This window comes from Dendrobates tinctorius, unplaced genomic scaffold (genome assembly GCF_039654945.1).
Source record: "Dendrobates tinctorius isolate UK_male_01 unplaced genomic scaffold, ASM3965494v1 ptg000322l, whole genome shotgun sequence".
Lineage (NCBI taxonomy): Eukaryota > Metazoa > Chordata > Amphibia > Anura > Dendrobatidae > Dendrobates > Dendrobates tinctorius.
This window is the reverse complement of record NW_027361989.1, coordinates 1,332,297-1,348,383: the sequence shown is the minus strand read 5'-3', so window position 1 is coordinate 1,348,383 and position 16,087 is coordinate 1,332,297. Positions and strand designations below refer to the sequence as shown.

At 50.1% G+C, this 16,087-nt stretch overlaps 1 protein-coding gene across 1 annotated transcript in view; it reads right to left on the bottom strand.

The window, feature by feature from the left end:
• LOC141074017 (uncharacterized) overlaps nucleotides 1–16,087 on the bottom strand; it is a 236,598-nt gene that overhangs the window by 62,940 nt on the left and 157,571 nt on the right. The window contains 1 exon segment of the mRNA XM_073561532.1: nucleotides 10,816–10,906. Coding sequence (XP_073417633.1) covers nucleotides 10,816–10,906 — 91 coding nt within the window.

Here is a 16,087-nt window from a genome sequence, read left to right as displayed (position 1 = left end):
CAAGAGAGAGAGATTCATATCTGGTGTCGTATGATCCGTCGTTATCCTTTCTCCTTCCCATATTTGTGTTTAGATGTGCCCTGTTCACATTACTGTTTATTCCTGTGTGTGTGCGGCGCAGTGCAGTTTAAGTTCTCCCTGTCTGCCATTATTTGTGTGGGAGCTTTGGTGGTGACTTCTCACTGGGTGGAGGGTGGAGGGTTAAGTGCAGGGCTGAGCAGGAGATAAGGAAAGGTCGGAGGCTCAGGCATTTGCACCTTCAGCAAAAACCCTGGGTTGAGGGTCAGACAGGGTTTCCCCTAGTAAAGGGACACCACAGGGGCCCCGGGTATTTCAGCCTTAGTTGAACTAAGCCCCCGTGACATTATAATCGGCCCACATTTTTTCAGGAGTCCATGGATCCATTAGATTCCATAACCCGCCAGTTGGCGGCGCTGTCCATACAGGTCTCCGAGTTGAATGGGGCAGTTCAGCAGCAGGGCCTGGTAGTAGCAAAGGTGCAAACGGCATCTGCAGGTATCGGTGCAGAGCCGAAGTTTCCGCTGCCAGAACGATGTTCAGGCGATCGCAGCAAATTTGTCGTATTTCGGGAGGCCTGCAAATTATACTTCCGCATGCGGCCAATATCCTCAGGTAATGAGGCCCAGCGAGTAGGGCTGGTGTTGTCATTACTGAGTGGTGACCCCCAAGCATGGGCATTTTCCTTACCACCTGACTCTGCTACATTTCATTCGGTCGATAATGTTTTTTCTGCCCTCGGGCTCATTTACGATGACCCTGACCGACTGGCTCTAGCGGAATCTAAAATCCGCGCCCTCCGCCAGGGGGAGCGCTTGGCAGAAGACTATTGTTCGGAATTTCGCCGCTGGGCTGTAGACACACAGTGGAATGACCCAGCACTGCGGAGCCAGTTTATTCATGGGGTATCAGGGAGGGTGAAACAAGCCCTCCTGATGTATGAGACTCCGGCATCATTGGAGTCTGCCATGAGTTTGGTGATACGTATTGATCGCCGTTTTCGTCAGGGGGCACAGGAGACGCTACCTCTGGGGGAAAACAGAGGTGCAGGTGTGGTTGAAGTAGATGAGTCCCCTGAACCTATGCAGATTGCTGGCGTGGCACAGGTTCAGCCTCGCGCTCCGGGAGTCCGGAAGTCCGGAGCATGTTTCTACGGTGGTAAAGGAGGTCATTATGTTAACGTTTGCCCGGTACTACCTAAGAGGGTCACACCGGCGGAAAACTGTTAAGCTCAGAGGGTATGGAGGAGACCCAACTGAGCGTATGCATATCCTCCATGATGGTATCTCAATGTATGCTCCCTGCCAAGGTTATTGTCGCCGGCAGAGAGCTACCTATATCAGTGTTTGTGGATAGCGGTTCCGCCACCAATCTCATAGATGAGGAGTTTGCACACACCGCCGGGTTTAAGATTGAAAAACTTCCTTACCCCATACAGGTGGTGACCATTAATGCTGTTCCCCTCCCTCAAGGGGAGATTACTGAGTTTGTGGCAGAGGTGAAACTCCACATTGGGGTCCTACATTCTGAGTCGGTTACATGTTGGGTCCTCCGTAATCTCCCAGCTCAAATGGTCCTGGGTTTTCCATGGCTGTCCAGGCACAACCCGGTAATTGATTGGAAAACTCAGGACATTGTACAATGGAGTGGTTTATGCCAAGACAATTGCTTGGCCACATGTGTGTCCGCCGTGACGCCCAGCCTGCCGGAGGCTTTGCAGGATTTCGCGGATGTTTTCTCTGAGAAGGGTTGCTCAGAACTGCCTCCACATAGAGCCTATGACTGTGCTATTAGGTTAAAACCCGGGGCCAAATTACCTAAGGCCAGGATGTTTAATATTTCTGGTCCTGAGAGACAAGCTCTGAAAGACTACATCGCGGAGAGTCTGAGCAAAGGTCACATCCGGCCTTCGTCCTCGCCTGTAGCCGCGGGGTTTTTCTTCATTAAGAAGAAAGATGGGGGGTTACGCCCGTGTCTGGATTTCCGAGAGTTAAACCAGATTACTATCCGTGATCCCTACCCAATGCCGTTGATCCCGGATTTGTTCAACCAGGTAGCGGGGGCAAAATGGTTTTCCAAGCTGGACCTCAGGGGGGCGTATAACCTCATAAGGGTCCGTCAGGGGGATGAGTGGAAGATGGCGTTTAACACTCCTGAGGGTCATTTTGAGAGTCTGGTTATGCCGTTTGGGTTGACCACCGCGCCTGCCGTTTTCCAACATTTTATTAATGATGTCTTTGCTCATGTCCTGGGGAGATTTGTGATTGTATACCTGGATGATATCCTCATTTATTCTAGCGATCGGGACACTCATTTGCAGCATGTTAGGCAGGTGTTACAGTTGCTCCGGGAGAACCAGCTCTATGCTAAGCTGGAAAAATGTTTATTTTTTGTCCAGGAGTTGCCCTTTTTGGGATATATTGTGTCCGCAGCTGGTTTTAAAATGGACACCGCTAAGGTGCAAGCGGTGTTGCAATGGGAGAGGCCGGAGAGTCTGAAAGCACTCCAGCGGTTCCTTGGGTTTGCGAATTATTATAGGAAATTTATAAAACACTTTTCGACTGTCGCCAAACCGCTCACGGACATGACAAAAAAGGGTGCCGATCTGGCGAACTGGCCTGAGGTGGCTATACGTGCATTTGAGCGTCTGAAAAATAGTTTTGCTTCAGCCCCCATTCTGGTGCAACCAGACGTGTCTAAACCTTTTGTGGTAGAGGTTGATGCGTCGGAGGTGGGAGTGGGGGCAGTACTGTCTCAAGGCTCGTCCTTGAGCGAGATGCATCCATGCGCCTACTTCTCCAAGAAGTTGTCGCCGGCCGAACGGAATTATGATATCGGCAACAGGGAGTTGTTGGCCATCAAACTGGCTTTTGAGGAATGGCGACACTTCTTGGAGGGGGCGGCTCACCAGGTCACAGTTATCACCGACCATAAGAATCTGCTCTACCTGGAGTCGGCCAAGCGTCTGTCTCCTAGGCAGGCTCGCTGGGCATTGTTTTTTACTCGTTTCAATTTTCTTGTGACGTACCGTCCCGGGGCTAAAAACACCAAGGCGGATGCTTTGTCTAGGTGTTTTCCGGGGGGAGAACCTCGGGAAGAGCCGGTACCCATCCTCCAGAAAGGGGTAGTGGTCTCGGCTCTCATGACTGAGGTAGAGGCGGAGATTGCCGAGGCCCAAGAGGAGGTACCACCAGGACTTCCCGCCAACAAATCATTTGTACCCCTGCATCTTCGGCCTAAGGTGTTGAAGGAACACCACGATTCGGTACTGGCTGGTCACCCAGGGGTGAAGGGCACCTTAGAGCTGGTATCGCGTCGTTTCTGGTGGCCCAAAATCCGGCAGGACGTGGTCTCGTACGTGGCAGCTTGCATCACGTGCGCTAGGGCTAAGTCACCCCGAACCCGTCCTGCTGGCACGCTACAGCCTCTGGGGGTACCCAATAGGCCATGGACAGAAATCTCCATGGATTTTATCACTGACTTGCCAGCCTCGGCAGGGAACACGGTCATCCTGGTGGTGGTTGACCGTTTTTCAAAGATGGCGCATTTTGTGGCGTTGTCCTCTTTGCCCAATGCTAAGATGTTGGCTCAGGTATTTGTGAAGGAGGTGGTCAGACTCCACGGAGTACCGTCTGACATAGTATCTGATAGGGGTACGCAATTTGTGGCGAGGTTTTGGAAAGCTTTTTGCTCAAGGTTGGGGATCAAGTTGTCACATTCATCGGCGTTTCATCCACAGTCTAATGGACAAACTGAGCGCATGAACCAAAATCTAGAACAGTATTTACGATGCTTTGTGTCCGACAACCAGGAGGAGTGGTCTACTTTCCTTCCTCTGGCCGAATTCGCATTAAATAATCACCGCCAAGAGTCATCAGGAGAGTCTCCATTCTTTTGTGTGTACGGTCAACATCCTCAGTTTTGTACCTTACGTCAGGGTGACTCCGGGGGTGTCCCGGAGGAGGATCAGCTAGGAGCCCAATTGTCATCAGTCTGGAGGCGGGTGAAACAGCGTTTGTTGAGCATGAGTGCCAGGTACAAACGGGTGGCTGACAGTAGACGCGTGCCAGGTCCGGACCTGTGTGTGGGTGAATGGGTGTGGTTAGCTACGAAGAACATAAAACTCAAAATCCCTTCTTTAAAACTGGGTCCAAGGTTTATTGGGCCTTTTAGGATTTCTGCCATCATTAACCCAGTAGCTTATCGGTTGGAACTTCCCGCGGTGTACAAGATACACAACGTGTTTCACAGGGCTTTATTGAAAAAGGTGGTAGGCTTGGTGGACACGACGCCGATGCCACCTCCAGTCATGGTGGATGGCGAGTTAGAGTTCGAGGTCGCCAAGGTAGTGGACTCTCGAGTAGTACGCCGTACTCTTCAGTATTTGGTGCACTGGCGGGGGTATGGTCCAGAGGAGAGGTCTTGGGTTCCAGCCTCAGACATACATGCGGATCGGCTGGTCAGTTCTTTTCACTGTCGTCATCAGGACAAGCCGGGTCCTATGAGTCTTGAGGGCCCTGGGGTCCCTCGTAGAAGACGGGGTACTGTCATGTCGGACGCTGTTCACACCACAGCATCCGGCAGGCAGAGGTAGTTCCACCTCCAGCCACTATAGCCTCAGTGGCGCCGGCCTGATCTTCAGGCTCTCGGGGGTTAATCCTGCTGGAGACCAGGTTGGATGGTTAGTCACGCCCACGGTCTTTAAATAGTCATGCTGGCCTATGGGAGTCACCGATTATAGCTTGTGTTTCATACCAAGTGGTTCCGGTCTGGAGTGGAGGTGTTCAAGAGAGAGAGATTCATATCTGGTGTCGTATGATCCATCGTTATCCTTTCTCCTTCCCATATTTGTGTTTAGTTGTGCCCTGTTCACATTACTGTTTATTCCTGTGTGTGTGCGGCGCAGTGCAGTTTAAGTTCTCCCTGTCTGTCATTATTTGTGTGGGAGCTTTGGTGGTGACTTCTCACTGGGTGGAGGGTGGAGGGTTAAGTGCAGGGCTGAGCAGGAGATAAGGAAAGGTCGGAGGCTCAGGCATTTGCACCTTCAGCAAAAACCCTGGGTTGAGGGTCAGACAGGGTTTCCCCTAGTAAAGGGACACCACAGGGGCCCCGGGTATTTCAGCCTTAGTTGAACTAAGCCCCCGTGACACCTCGATGACAGCCGGAGAGCTACATAGCCTAAAGACAGAAAGGGGAAAAACTAAACTGCCCCAGAGCAGACCCCAAAGCAATAGGCAGCCCCAACATATAATGACGGTGAAGCAAGATGAAAACACTAACACAGATAGAAAGATAGGTTGAGCAAACGATGGGGCCCAAGCTAACTACATAGGACAGGATAGGAAAGCTGCTGTCTGCCATCCGCAAAAACCCTATCAAAATGAGCCAACCGACTGATAGGAAAAACTGGCCCTGAAGTCGCTAGGCTTCAAAAGACTATATCAGCACTCAGGTATATTCTGAAGACAGAGCAAAAGATCAACAGATCAGAGACAAAAATGGTATTCAGCTCACCCCCGGCCGGGGATGGCAGAACTCCCAAAAAACAAGGCAAAACAAAAACAAAACTGAAGAGTACAAAGCAGAGCAGAAAAACTTAGCTTTGAGACGCAGGAATCAGACTGGTCTACAAGAATCCAGCAGGAAAATCACCAGCCAGGAAGAAGGGCGTCGGCAGCCTTATATCCAGTCCTCAATTCCAGCCACCCAGTTATCATCTAGCTGCCCAGGTGTTTGGTAATCAGTCTCACTACCTTCCTTCACCAGAGGAAGGAGTTCATCAGACCTCAATGATGAAGGGAAAAATGAACTCACAACAGGTATGGCTGGTGATTCTGTTATGAATGAGTCACCGAGGAGGACAACAAAAAGCTAAGTCCCAGAAAACCAGAAAGGTTGGTAACTATGCAGATTGAAGATCCCTGATCCTAACCACACAACTAGCAGTAGCAGTGGAGCGTTCCTTCGATGATCCAGACGCCTCGTCACCGCCGGAGGACTACATAAGCCTAAAGCAAGAAAAGGGGAAAACTAACTGCCCCAGAGCAGACCCCAAAGGAATAGACAGCCCCCACACATGTATTGACGGTGAAACAAGATGAAAACACAAACACAGGCAGGAAAATAGGCTGAGCAAACGATGGGGCCCAAACTAACTATAAAGGAAAGGAAAGGAAAGGAAAGACACTGTCTGCAATCTGCCAAAAACCCTACAAAAATAATGTCCAACACTTCAGATAACAAAATTAACCCAGAAGTCACTAGACTTCTCCCACTATATCAGCACTCTGAAATATTCTGAGACAGAGCAAAAAGAGGCCAATCTAATAAGGGACTAAAAAGCAAGTTGGCAAATACAGATAAATAGGAGTAGAAATTCAGCACAGCCCCAGCCGGGGCTGGCTGAACACACAAAAAACTGAATAGACCAACAAAATCAAGTGTGAACATTAGCAAAAACACTTAGCTTGAAAAGGCTGGAACAGAGCTGAAAACCAAGACCTGGAAAGCAGAAGCAATCACCAGCAAAGACTAGGGCGTCGGCTGTCTTAAATCCAGTCTAAGATTCCTGAGGTCCAATCGTCATCCTCATTATCAGGTGGCAGATCTCTACTGATTAAATCAGCCTCACTACCTCCTGTTACCACCAGAGGGAGTCTGGAAGGAAAACTCACTGCTGGTGGACCAGAGAATGAGGTCACAATTGGCATTATCAACAATAATATCAACAGTATTATATGCATTATGAAATAATGGGGGCAGGTCAGTGAGGGATTAGCGACCTGTCAAAAGCCAATACAGATGAATATGTAAATCAAAAAGAAAAAAATAGAAAGGCACTAAGAAACAGTCTACTTACTGGTGGAGTGGGTGGACTCTGAGTCAGCAACACTTTGCAGGGTGAAAGCACGGTAGTGAAGGTGCTTGCTTGAAGAAGCACACAAGACAATCCAAAAAAAAAAGGAAAAAAGCAGCACACTCCGTTTACCGTATCATAAAAAACCTAAGTCCTTTATTTCAGAAAAGCATACATGGACAAGGTTTGTGAGGGCAGGATAAGTGCAGGCAAGAAACAGGACTATGGCCGTTTTGTGCTGCTTTTTTCCTTATTTTTTGGACAGATGTGATGATTACATATTCATCACATAAAGCCCCGCCCCGAAGCACGAGATTCTCATTAACTGAAAACTACAAATACAGATTAAACAACAACCACAAGACGGATTTCATCACCAGGTATCATTGTAATCAGTATAACGGCGCTGACCTGACAGTGTCTGGAGGTTACTGTGCACAATCCGGCTGACAGGTTCCCTTTAAATTTAGATCTTAGGCATTTGGAAGAGGCAATGGAGAGATTTTTTTTTTTAAGACTATCAGGGAGTTACAGACTCACATTAGGCAGGAAGGCCGATCCCACCACAATCAAACTATCATACAGAAGGAACAGGTTAAAAAAAGACATAGAATAAAAAAATATGTTACATCCCCAACAACAACGTACATACGAGGGGAGAACACTAAACTGGAGCTGCACTCATTTATGGTGGACAATTGGAGCCACTATGAGTCCTGACCAGAAGAGTAGAGAAAGTATTAGCGCCCCCATTTCAGGAGAGATTGTGGAGTAATCTGAATTCCTTAGGATGGAAAGCATAATGGAATTTATGACATGGGGTGAATCCATGACGCCAGGGCTGGAGCCAACACATCTCCTGCAGGCGGGAATAAATGTATATTATAGCCATCAGCCACGCACAGCTTAGAGATCTATCATGGCACAGGTGGAATGTTTGTCCTGTAGATTATCACAATCCTCCTTGAAATTACCATATTTTTTGGACCATAAGACGCACCTAGGTTTTAGAAGCAGAAATTAGGAAAAAAAATGAAGCAAAAAATGTGGTAAATTCTGTACTTAATATCCCCTATCCTGGTATATATGGTCCCCTCATCCCCATTCTGATACCAATGGCCCCCTTATCCCCTATCCTGGTAAACATGGCCCCCTCATCCCTATCCTGGTATACATGGATCCCTCATCTCCATCCTGGTATACATGGATCCCTCATCCCTATCCTGGTATGCATGGCCTCATCCATATCCTGGTATGCATGCCCCCTCATTCTTATCCTGACAGGAATGATCACCCTCATCCCTATCCTGGTATGCAGGGCCCCATCCTCAGCCTGGTATTGTGAAGTACAGTATTTAGATGTATGGGGCATCTTGTTCTCAAAGACTCCATTTTTGTGTTTGCGACGCCATTTTGTTGTTCACGAGTTAAATTTTGTAACTAGGGGAAAGTTCACGGCTGTAATAAAACCAGACTGTTCCAGCTTGCACGAGATATGAGACCCTGATGAATGTGCTATTGTTCTATTCTCTGCATCATGTAACTAGGGACATATTCCGATTTTCTTGCAAAACTATTGGCTTATAAAGTAAATGTATTACGACGATGCTATTGGTAGCTGAGTATTTTGCATAATTAAGCAAAATACTATAAAAAGGTGACATAATAAACGGGGTTAGTGATCTGCCTTGATCCTCCCATACAGAGGCATATGTCTCCGTCTGGTCATTCCCAGTTGCTAGCAATGCCCCGTGGATTAATTTGGAAATCACTTGGTCCACCGTGAAGGGTTAATTTAGCCCTCCCTCTATAGCTCCCCAACAGCAGGTATGCATAGCCGCATCTCATCCTAGTATGCATGGTCCCATCCCTATCTTGGTATGCATGGTCCCATCCCTATCCTGGTATGCAGGGCCCCCATCTCTTCCAGGAATGCATAGCCGCATCTCGTCCTAGTATGCATGGTCCCATCCCTATCCTGTTATGCATGGTTCCATCCCTATCCTGTTATGCAGGGCCCCATCTCGTCCTGGTATGCAGGGCCCCAGCTCATCCTGGTATGCAGGGCCCCATCCTTATAAGTAGCCCCCACCCCCATCCTGGTATGCAGGGTCCCAACCTCATCCTAATATGCATGGTCCCCCATCCCTATCCTCGTATGCACGGACCCCCATCCTTATCCTGGTATGTATGGGCCATTCTCGTCCTGGTATGCAGTGCCCCATCACAAAACATTAAAAAAAACAAACCATTACACTTACCTACCCGGCGCTTCCTTGCAGTGTCCTGCTCCGGTGCCAGCAACTGCTATATACTTGTAAGCAGTGCTGAGAACAGTGAGAATTCATGAATATTCATTTATCTTAAGTAGCAGCACACGTGACCGCCGGTAGCAGCAGGAAGCCGGTGGCTGACACTGTGTGCTACTGAAGAGCAATGAATACTCACTGCCCTTTGCGTGCACAGTCCTGGCAGCTGTTCTCTGCTTGTGAGCAGCGCGTGACATCCCTGCCATGTGCTGCTTACAAGCATATAGCAGTTGCTGCATCGGAGCAGGACGCTGCGAGGGAGCGCGGGGTAGGTAAGTGTAATGGTTTGTTTTTTAATGTTTTCTGATGGGGTCATGCATACCAGGATGGGGATGGGGGTGCGGGCCAATTATAAGGATGGGGCCATGCATACCAGTACCAGGGTTAGGGGCTAATCATATCAAGATACTATTATTAACGAGAAATGAATATTCATTGCCCTCCAAGCCCATGGGCATGTAATGCAGTGAGTATTCATTTCTCTTTAGCCACAGCAACAGGAGTTAGCTGCAGCCACCGGCTCCAGCCTCCTGTGACCCGCTGCTCCGCTGATGCCGTTCCCCCACCTACCCACCACAGCCAGAGCCGGTACATCCGGACTATAAGACGCACCCCCCATTTTACTCCACATTTTTGAAGGAAAACAGTGCGTCACATAGTCCGAAAAATACGGTAGATTTTATACAAATTGAAAAGTCAGGATAAAGGGAAACTCTGCTGTTACTCTACAGAAATTCACACTTGGCCTCACTGCACATTTACTGTTGTCGATCATAAAAGGGAAGTTTGGCCAGAAAGACTGGACCTGGTCTTGTAGGAACCATGAGACATTCAGCAGCACAGAAGGGAGAGAAGATTCATCCGATAAGATCTCAGGGATCTAGGAAGCCAACAGCATCATTACCCTCCGCTTTCTCTTACAGGCCCAGCATAAGATTTTTCTTCAAGTGATTTTCTATCTTGTCAGCACATTCTACGTACGCTGTCATTTGGCTTTATAGTTACAGATCTGGGCAGGTAACGGTCAGCGTCTCCTAATGTGAAGGAGAGAATGGCTAATGAAATCAATTATTAAACGTTATATTAGTCAGTTCAGATATGGTGTACCAAGATGGCGTCTGTGTCTTCAGACAACACCCTGGAAGGAATCCTTGGAATGCAGAAGCTGAGATACTGGATACCATATATGGAAGTGAAGCTGAAATGGACCTATCATAGACTGACACTGGCTACTCAGGAGATTGTGTGACACCCATTTCCTGACTCTCTGTCTTGAGAATAAACTTCAGTTGTATGCAAGCCTTTGCTGAGAAAAGAGTAGACATCTAACTCTGTAAGCGTGCACTCGGCCTATATTGGGTCAGGTACAAGCAATCATATAGATCTCGCACTAAGGAATCACCCTCACACTAATCCCAGGGGGTAGGAGGATCCTCCAGGTTGTAAGGTCTATAGAAAAGGGCTTTCAATGCCCAATGTCATTAGAACAGTTTTGCGTGGAGGAGAATGTTGTGGTCTAGAGGCAAATTGGTGATCATGGTAATAAGGCCGGACTACACCACCGATAAAGCAGCCACAGCCGGTGACTGAGAGGAATCTGTGACTTCTCTGCATTCAGTGGTTACTACTTACCTGGGTAGTCATATGTGGGAATCTCCTCTTTACACCACTCATCATCCCTCACATATGTCTCTGTAGTATTAATATGGGTCAGATCTTCACCCTGAAACAAATATTGTAAAAGTCACCGACAGATGGAGAAGTCCCATCTATGATCAGCTCTAATCCTGCCATCTCCACCGTTCTCATTACACAAGTATAAAACATATAATACTGGTGGATAAAACAAGACTGAGCACAAGACCTTCACAGCCGTCTACACATCATAGGGGAGATCTCCTGACACCTTATCTCCATCTACCTGATGATCCTGAGGAGCACTGGGATCTTCTTGGTTACAGTCCTGTGGAAGAAGAGGACGGGGACATCTCTCTGGTGTTGTCCTCTTACTGGATAGAGCTGGAGGAAACACATACAGGGACTGAATTCATTCTCTACATACAGATAATTATAGGCCGTGTGTATTTAGTCCTGTCTATTACCTGGAGATGTGAGGGGCTGGGGAACCTCCATTATGACGTCCTTGTACAGATCTCTGTGTCCTTCTAAATACTCCCACTCCTCCATGGAGAAATAGACAGCGACATCCTGACACCTTATAGGAACCTGACACATACAATGATACCGTCATCCCCCCGATCCCTTCATAGTGTTACTGTATAATGTCCCAGCATTCCCAGCAGTGTCACCTCTCCAGTCAGCAGCTCAGTCATCTTGTAGGTGAGTTCTAGGATCTTCTGGTCATTGATGTCCTCATGGATCAGGGGGTGAGGTGGAGGCCCCGTGATTGGGCTCAGGGATCTTCCCCATCCCTCAGACACAGGGTCCTGACAGCGATCACTAGAGGTCTTCTTCACCACTGTGTAATCCTGGTTATGGAGAGACACATTAATAAATCTCACTACAGACATTCCCAGAGTCCTCACCTCTCCAGTTCTGTCCATCTGTTATTCCCATAGATAAGAATGATGTAATGTGACGTCATCAGAATCTCTCACCTCTCCAGTGAGACGGAAGAGGATCTCTAGGGTGAGGTGTAACATCCTCTCCGCCATCTTGTCTCTGTCCATATCCATCCTTGATGGGTAAATCAGGAAAATTCTCTTCTGTAGAAGATCTTCACTGAGAGGATCCGATATTGTAGAGACCTGAATGAGAAGATGATCCGATGTAACATCATAAGAATCCTGTGTAATAATACAATTACTGGAGATAATAAGGGAAACATATGAGGAGATTTATTATCTTACAGGGTTTAGTTTTCTCCCCTGACATCTACTAATAAAACCTATATATTTAGGCCACAGACAACAAGCAGTTTCCTCCTCGGAGTCGGCAGCTGAACACGTTCCTCATAGACTCATCTTCCATAACGCTAATTCTCGTCTCATTACCGACACTGGAATCGGCATTAGTAATACTGCAGGAGATATTCATTACACGCGACATGAGAAATAACTCCTTCATGATGAGGACGACATCTTCACCTTCTACTGCGGCTCTAGAGACAGATGTGGCCAGAGTCGGTCACTGCCTCCATCCCCACCGGCCGTCTATATGAAGGTTTCCCGTCTTCCCCGCACTGGAATCTTCTCTCACGTTAGATCTCAGCTCTGAGTCACACACAGAAGTTTGAGGCTTTTCTGGAAGAACAGGACAGGAGAGATCTGAGGCCGATGTCTCCATGTACAGGGTTTCCCCTCGGGATAAGAGGCTTTTCTATCCCTTTCCCCCAATTAGAGGGGACACCTGTGGATATCGGGGTCTTTACCGGCTGCAGTCCTGGGGGGATTTACTCGGCAACGTGGACGTTGGACAAATGTCACCATCAATTCCCATCAGAGTGAAAGAACATCGCTCCTCTATTCAGCTCTATGGATCCAGGATGAAATCCACTGCGGCCCCTGCAAGAAAAGAGCGAAGTCTGGTGAGACGCCCGAGGCCGGAGATTTCTACAGCTGCTCTGTGCACACAGGACCTGTGATGAGGTCACAGGAGGGGAGGAGTCAGGGGTCACATGATCAGGGGCCTCGGTGTGTGCAGGACTCTGCTGTGCTGGTTGTCATGGTGCTGGATGAGGGGGAAGTTTCTGTGTGGGGTCAGGAGGGGTTTACAGGGGGGATGTAGCAGAACCGTGTGTGTACAAGGTGTACGGAGCGGAGCCGTGTGTGTACGAGGTGTACGGAGTGGAGCCGTGTGTGTACGAGGTGTACGGAGCGGAGCTGTGTGTGTACGAGGTGTACGGAGCGGAGCCGTGTGTGTACGAGGTGTACGGAGCGGAGCCGTGTGTGTACGAGGTGTACGGAGCGGAGCCGTGTGTGTACGAGGTGTACGGAGCGGAGCCGTGTGTGTACGAGGTGTACGGAGCAGAGCCCTGTTTGTATGAGGTGTACGGAGCGGAGCCGTGTGTGTACGAGGTGTACGGAGCGGAGCCGTGTGTGTACGAGGTGTACGGAGCGGAGCTGTGTGTGTACAAGGTGTACGGAGCGGAGCTGTGTGTGTACGAGGTGTACGGAGCGGAGCTGTGTGTGTACGAGGTGTACGGAGCGGAGCCGTGTGTACGAGGTGTACGGAGCGGAGCCGTGTGTGTACGAGGTGTACGGAGCGGAGCTGGGTGTGTGCGAGGTGTACGGAGTGGAGCCGTGTGTGTACGAGGTGTACGGAGCGGAGCCCTGTGTGTACGAGGTGTACAGAGCAGAGCCCTGTCTGTATGAGGTGTACGGAGCGGAGGCGTGTGTGCACGAGGTGTACGGAGCGGAGGCGTGTGTGCACGAGGTGTACGGAGCGGAGACGTGTGTGTACAAGGTGTACGGAGCGGAGCTGTGTGTGTACGAGGTGTACGGAGCGGAGTCGCGTGTACGAGGTGTACGGAGCGGAGCCGTGTGTGTACAAGGTGTACGGAGCGGAGCTGTGTGTGTACGAGGTGTACGGAGCGGAGTCGCGTGTACGAGGTGTACGGAGCGGAGCCGTGTGTGTACGAGGTGTACGGAGCGGAGCCGTGTGTACGAGGTGTACGGAGCGGAGCCGCGTGTGTACGAGTTGTACGGAGCGGAGCCCTGTGTGTACGAGGTGTACGGAGCGGAGCCGTGTGTGTACGAGGTGTACGGAGCGGAGCCGTGTGAGTACAGGGTGTACGGAGCGGAGCCGTGTGTGTACGAGGTGTACGGAGCGGAGCCGTGTGTGTATGAGGTGTACGGAGCGGAGCCGTGTGTGTACGAGGTGTACAGAGCGGCGCCGTGTGTACGAGGTGTACGGAGCGGAGCCGTGTGTGTACGGGGTGTACGGAGCGGAGCCGTGTGTGTACGAGGTGTACAGAGCGGAGCCGTGTGTGTACAGGGTGTACGGAGCGGAGCCATGTGTGTATGAGGTGTACAGAGCAGAGCCGTGTGTGTACGAGGTGTACGGAGCAGAGCCATGTGTGTATGAGGTGTACAGAGCAGAGCCGCGTGTGTACGAGGTGTACGGAGCGGAGCCGTGTGTGTACGAGGTGTACGGAGTGGAGCCGTGTGTGTACAAGGTGTACGGAGCAGAACCGCGTGTGTTCGAGGTGTACGGAGCGGAGCCGCGTGTGTACGAGGTGTACGTAGTGGAGCCCTGTGTGTATGAGGTGTACGGAGCGGAGTCATGTGTGTACGAGGTGTACGGAGCGGAGCCGCCTCTGTACGAGGTGTACGGAGCAGAGCCCTATGTGTACGAGGTGTACGGAGCGGAGCCGTGTGTGTACGACGTGTACGGAGCAGAGCCCTGTGTGTACGAGGTGTACGGAGCGGAGCCGTCTGTGTACGAGGTGTACGGAGCAGAGCCCTGTGTGTACGAGGTGTACGGAGCAGAGCAATGTCTGTATGAGGTGTATGGAGCTGAGCCGTGTGTGTATGAGGTGTACGGAGCGGAGCTGTGTGTGTACGAGGTGTACGGAGCAGAGCTGTGTGTACGAGGTGTACGGAGCGGAGCCGTGTGTGTACGAGGTTTACGGAGCGGAGCCGCGTGTGTACGAGTTGTTCGTAGCGGAGCCCTGTGTGTACGAGGTGTACGGAGCAGAGCTGTGTGTGTACGAGGTGTACGGAGCGGAGCCGCATGTGTACGGGGTGTACGGAGCGGAGCCATGTGTGTTCGAGGTGTACGGAGTGGAGCTGCGTGTGTACAAGGTGTACAGAGCAGAGCCATGTGTATACGAGGTGTACGGAGCGGAGCCGTGGGTGCACAAAGTGTATGGAGCGGAGCCGCGTGTGCACGAGGTGTACGGAGCGGAGCTGCGTGTGTACGAGGTCAACGGAGCTGAGCCATGTGTGTGCGAGGTGTACAGAGCTGAGCCGTGTGTGTACGTGGTGTACGGAGCTGAGCCGTGTATGTACGAGGTGTACGGAGTGGAGCCGTGTGTGTACGGAGTGGAGCCATGTGTGCACAAGATGTACGGAGCGGAGCCGCATGTGTACGAGGTGTACGGAGTGGAGCCGTGTGTGTACGAGGTGTACGGAGCAGAGCCGTGTGTGTACTCTGTATACCACCATCTTCAGTCACAGACCCCTCCGTGTACACTGTATACACCTATGATCCCTCAGCTTCAGGCGCAGACCCCTCTGTGTACACTGTATACACCCGTATACTTCCAGCTTCGGTTGCAGACTCCTCTGTGTTCACTGTATATACCTGTATACTCCCAGCTTTGGTTGCACACTCCTCTGTGTATGCTTTATACACCTGTATACCCCCAGCTTCGGTCATAGACTCCTCTATGTACTCTGTATACACCCGTATACTCCCAGCATCGGCTGCAGACTACTCTGTGTATGCTGTGTACCCCTGTATTCCCCCAGCTTTGGTCGCAGACCCCTATGTATGCTATGTACACCCGTATACCCCCAGCTTCAGTCACAGACCCCGCATCTCTCACACTGTAGAACTGATGCTGGACACATGGTAAAACTGCAGTCGTCGGTCTCTCATCTCTCGCACTTATACTGATAACATAAGATGGAGTCAGACGAACCCTCCTACAAAACGTGAGAACAAAGTCATTACTACAGGACTGTGTGAGAAAGGGATTTATTCTACAAGAAATGCTGGGGCCACAAATGAGAGAATCCGGGCCCCGTGGCTGGATACTCCGGGCCCCCAGCGTGTTAGGACCAGACGGCGTCTTTGTCCCTGGAGCTTCTCTACTTGGGATAATGAGACTCTGATCTTGGTCATCCGTATGGATAATGGAAATGGAATTACAAAGCTTCTCATAGACTTTCCATGTTAGACACGGACGGCACATGCACAGCACACAGACGGCTCATGT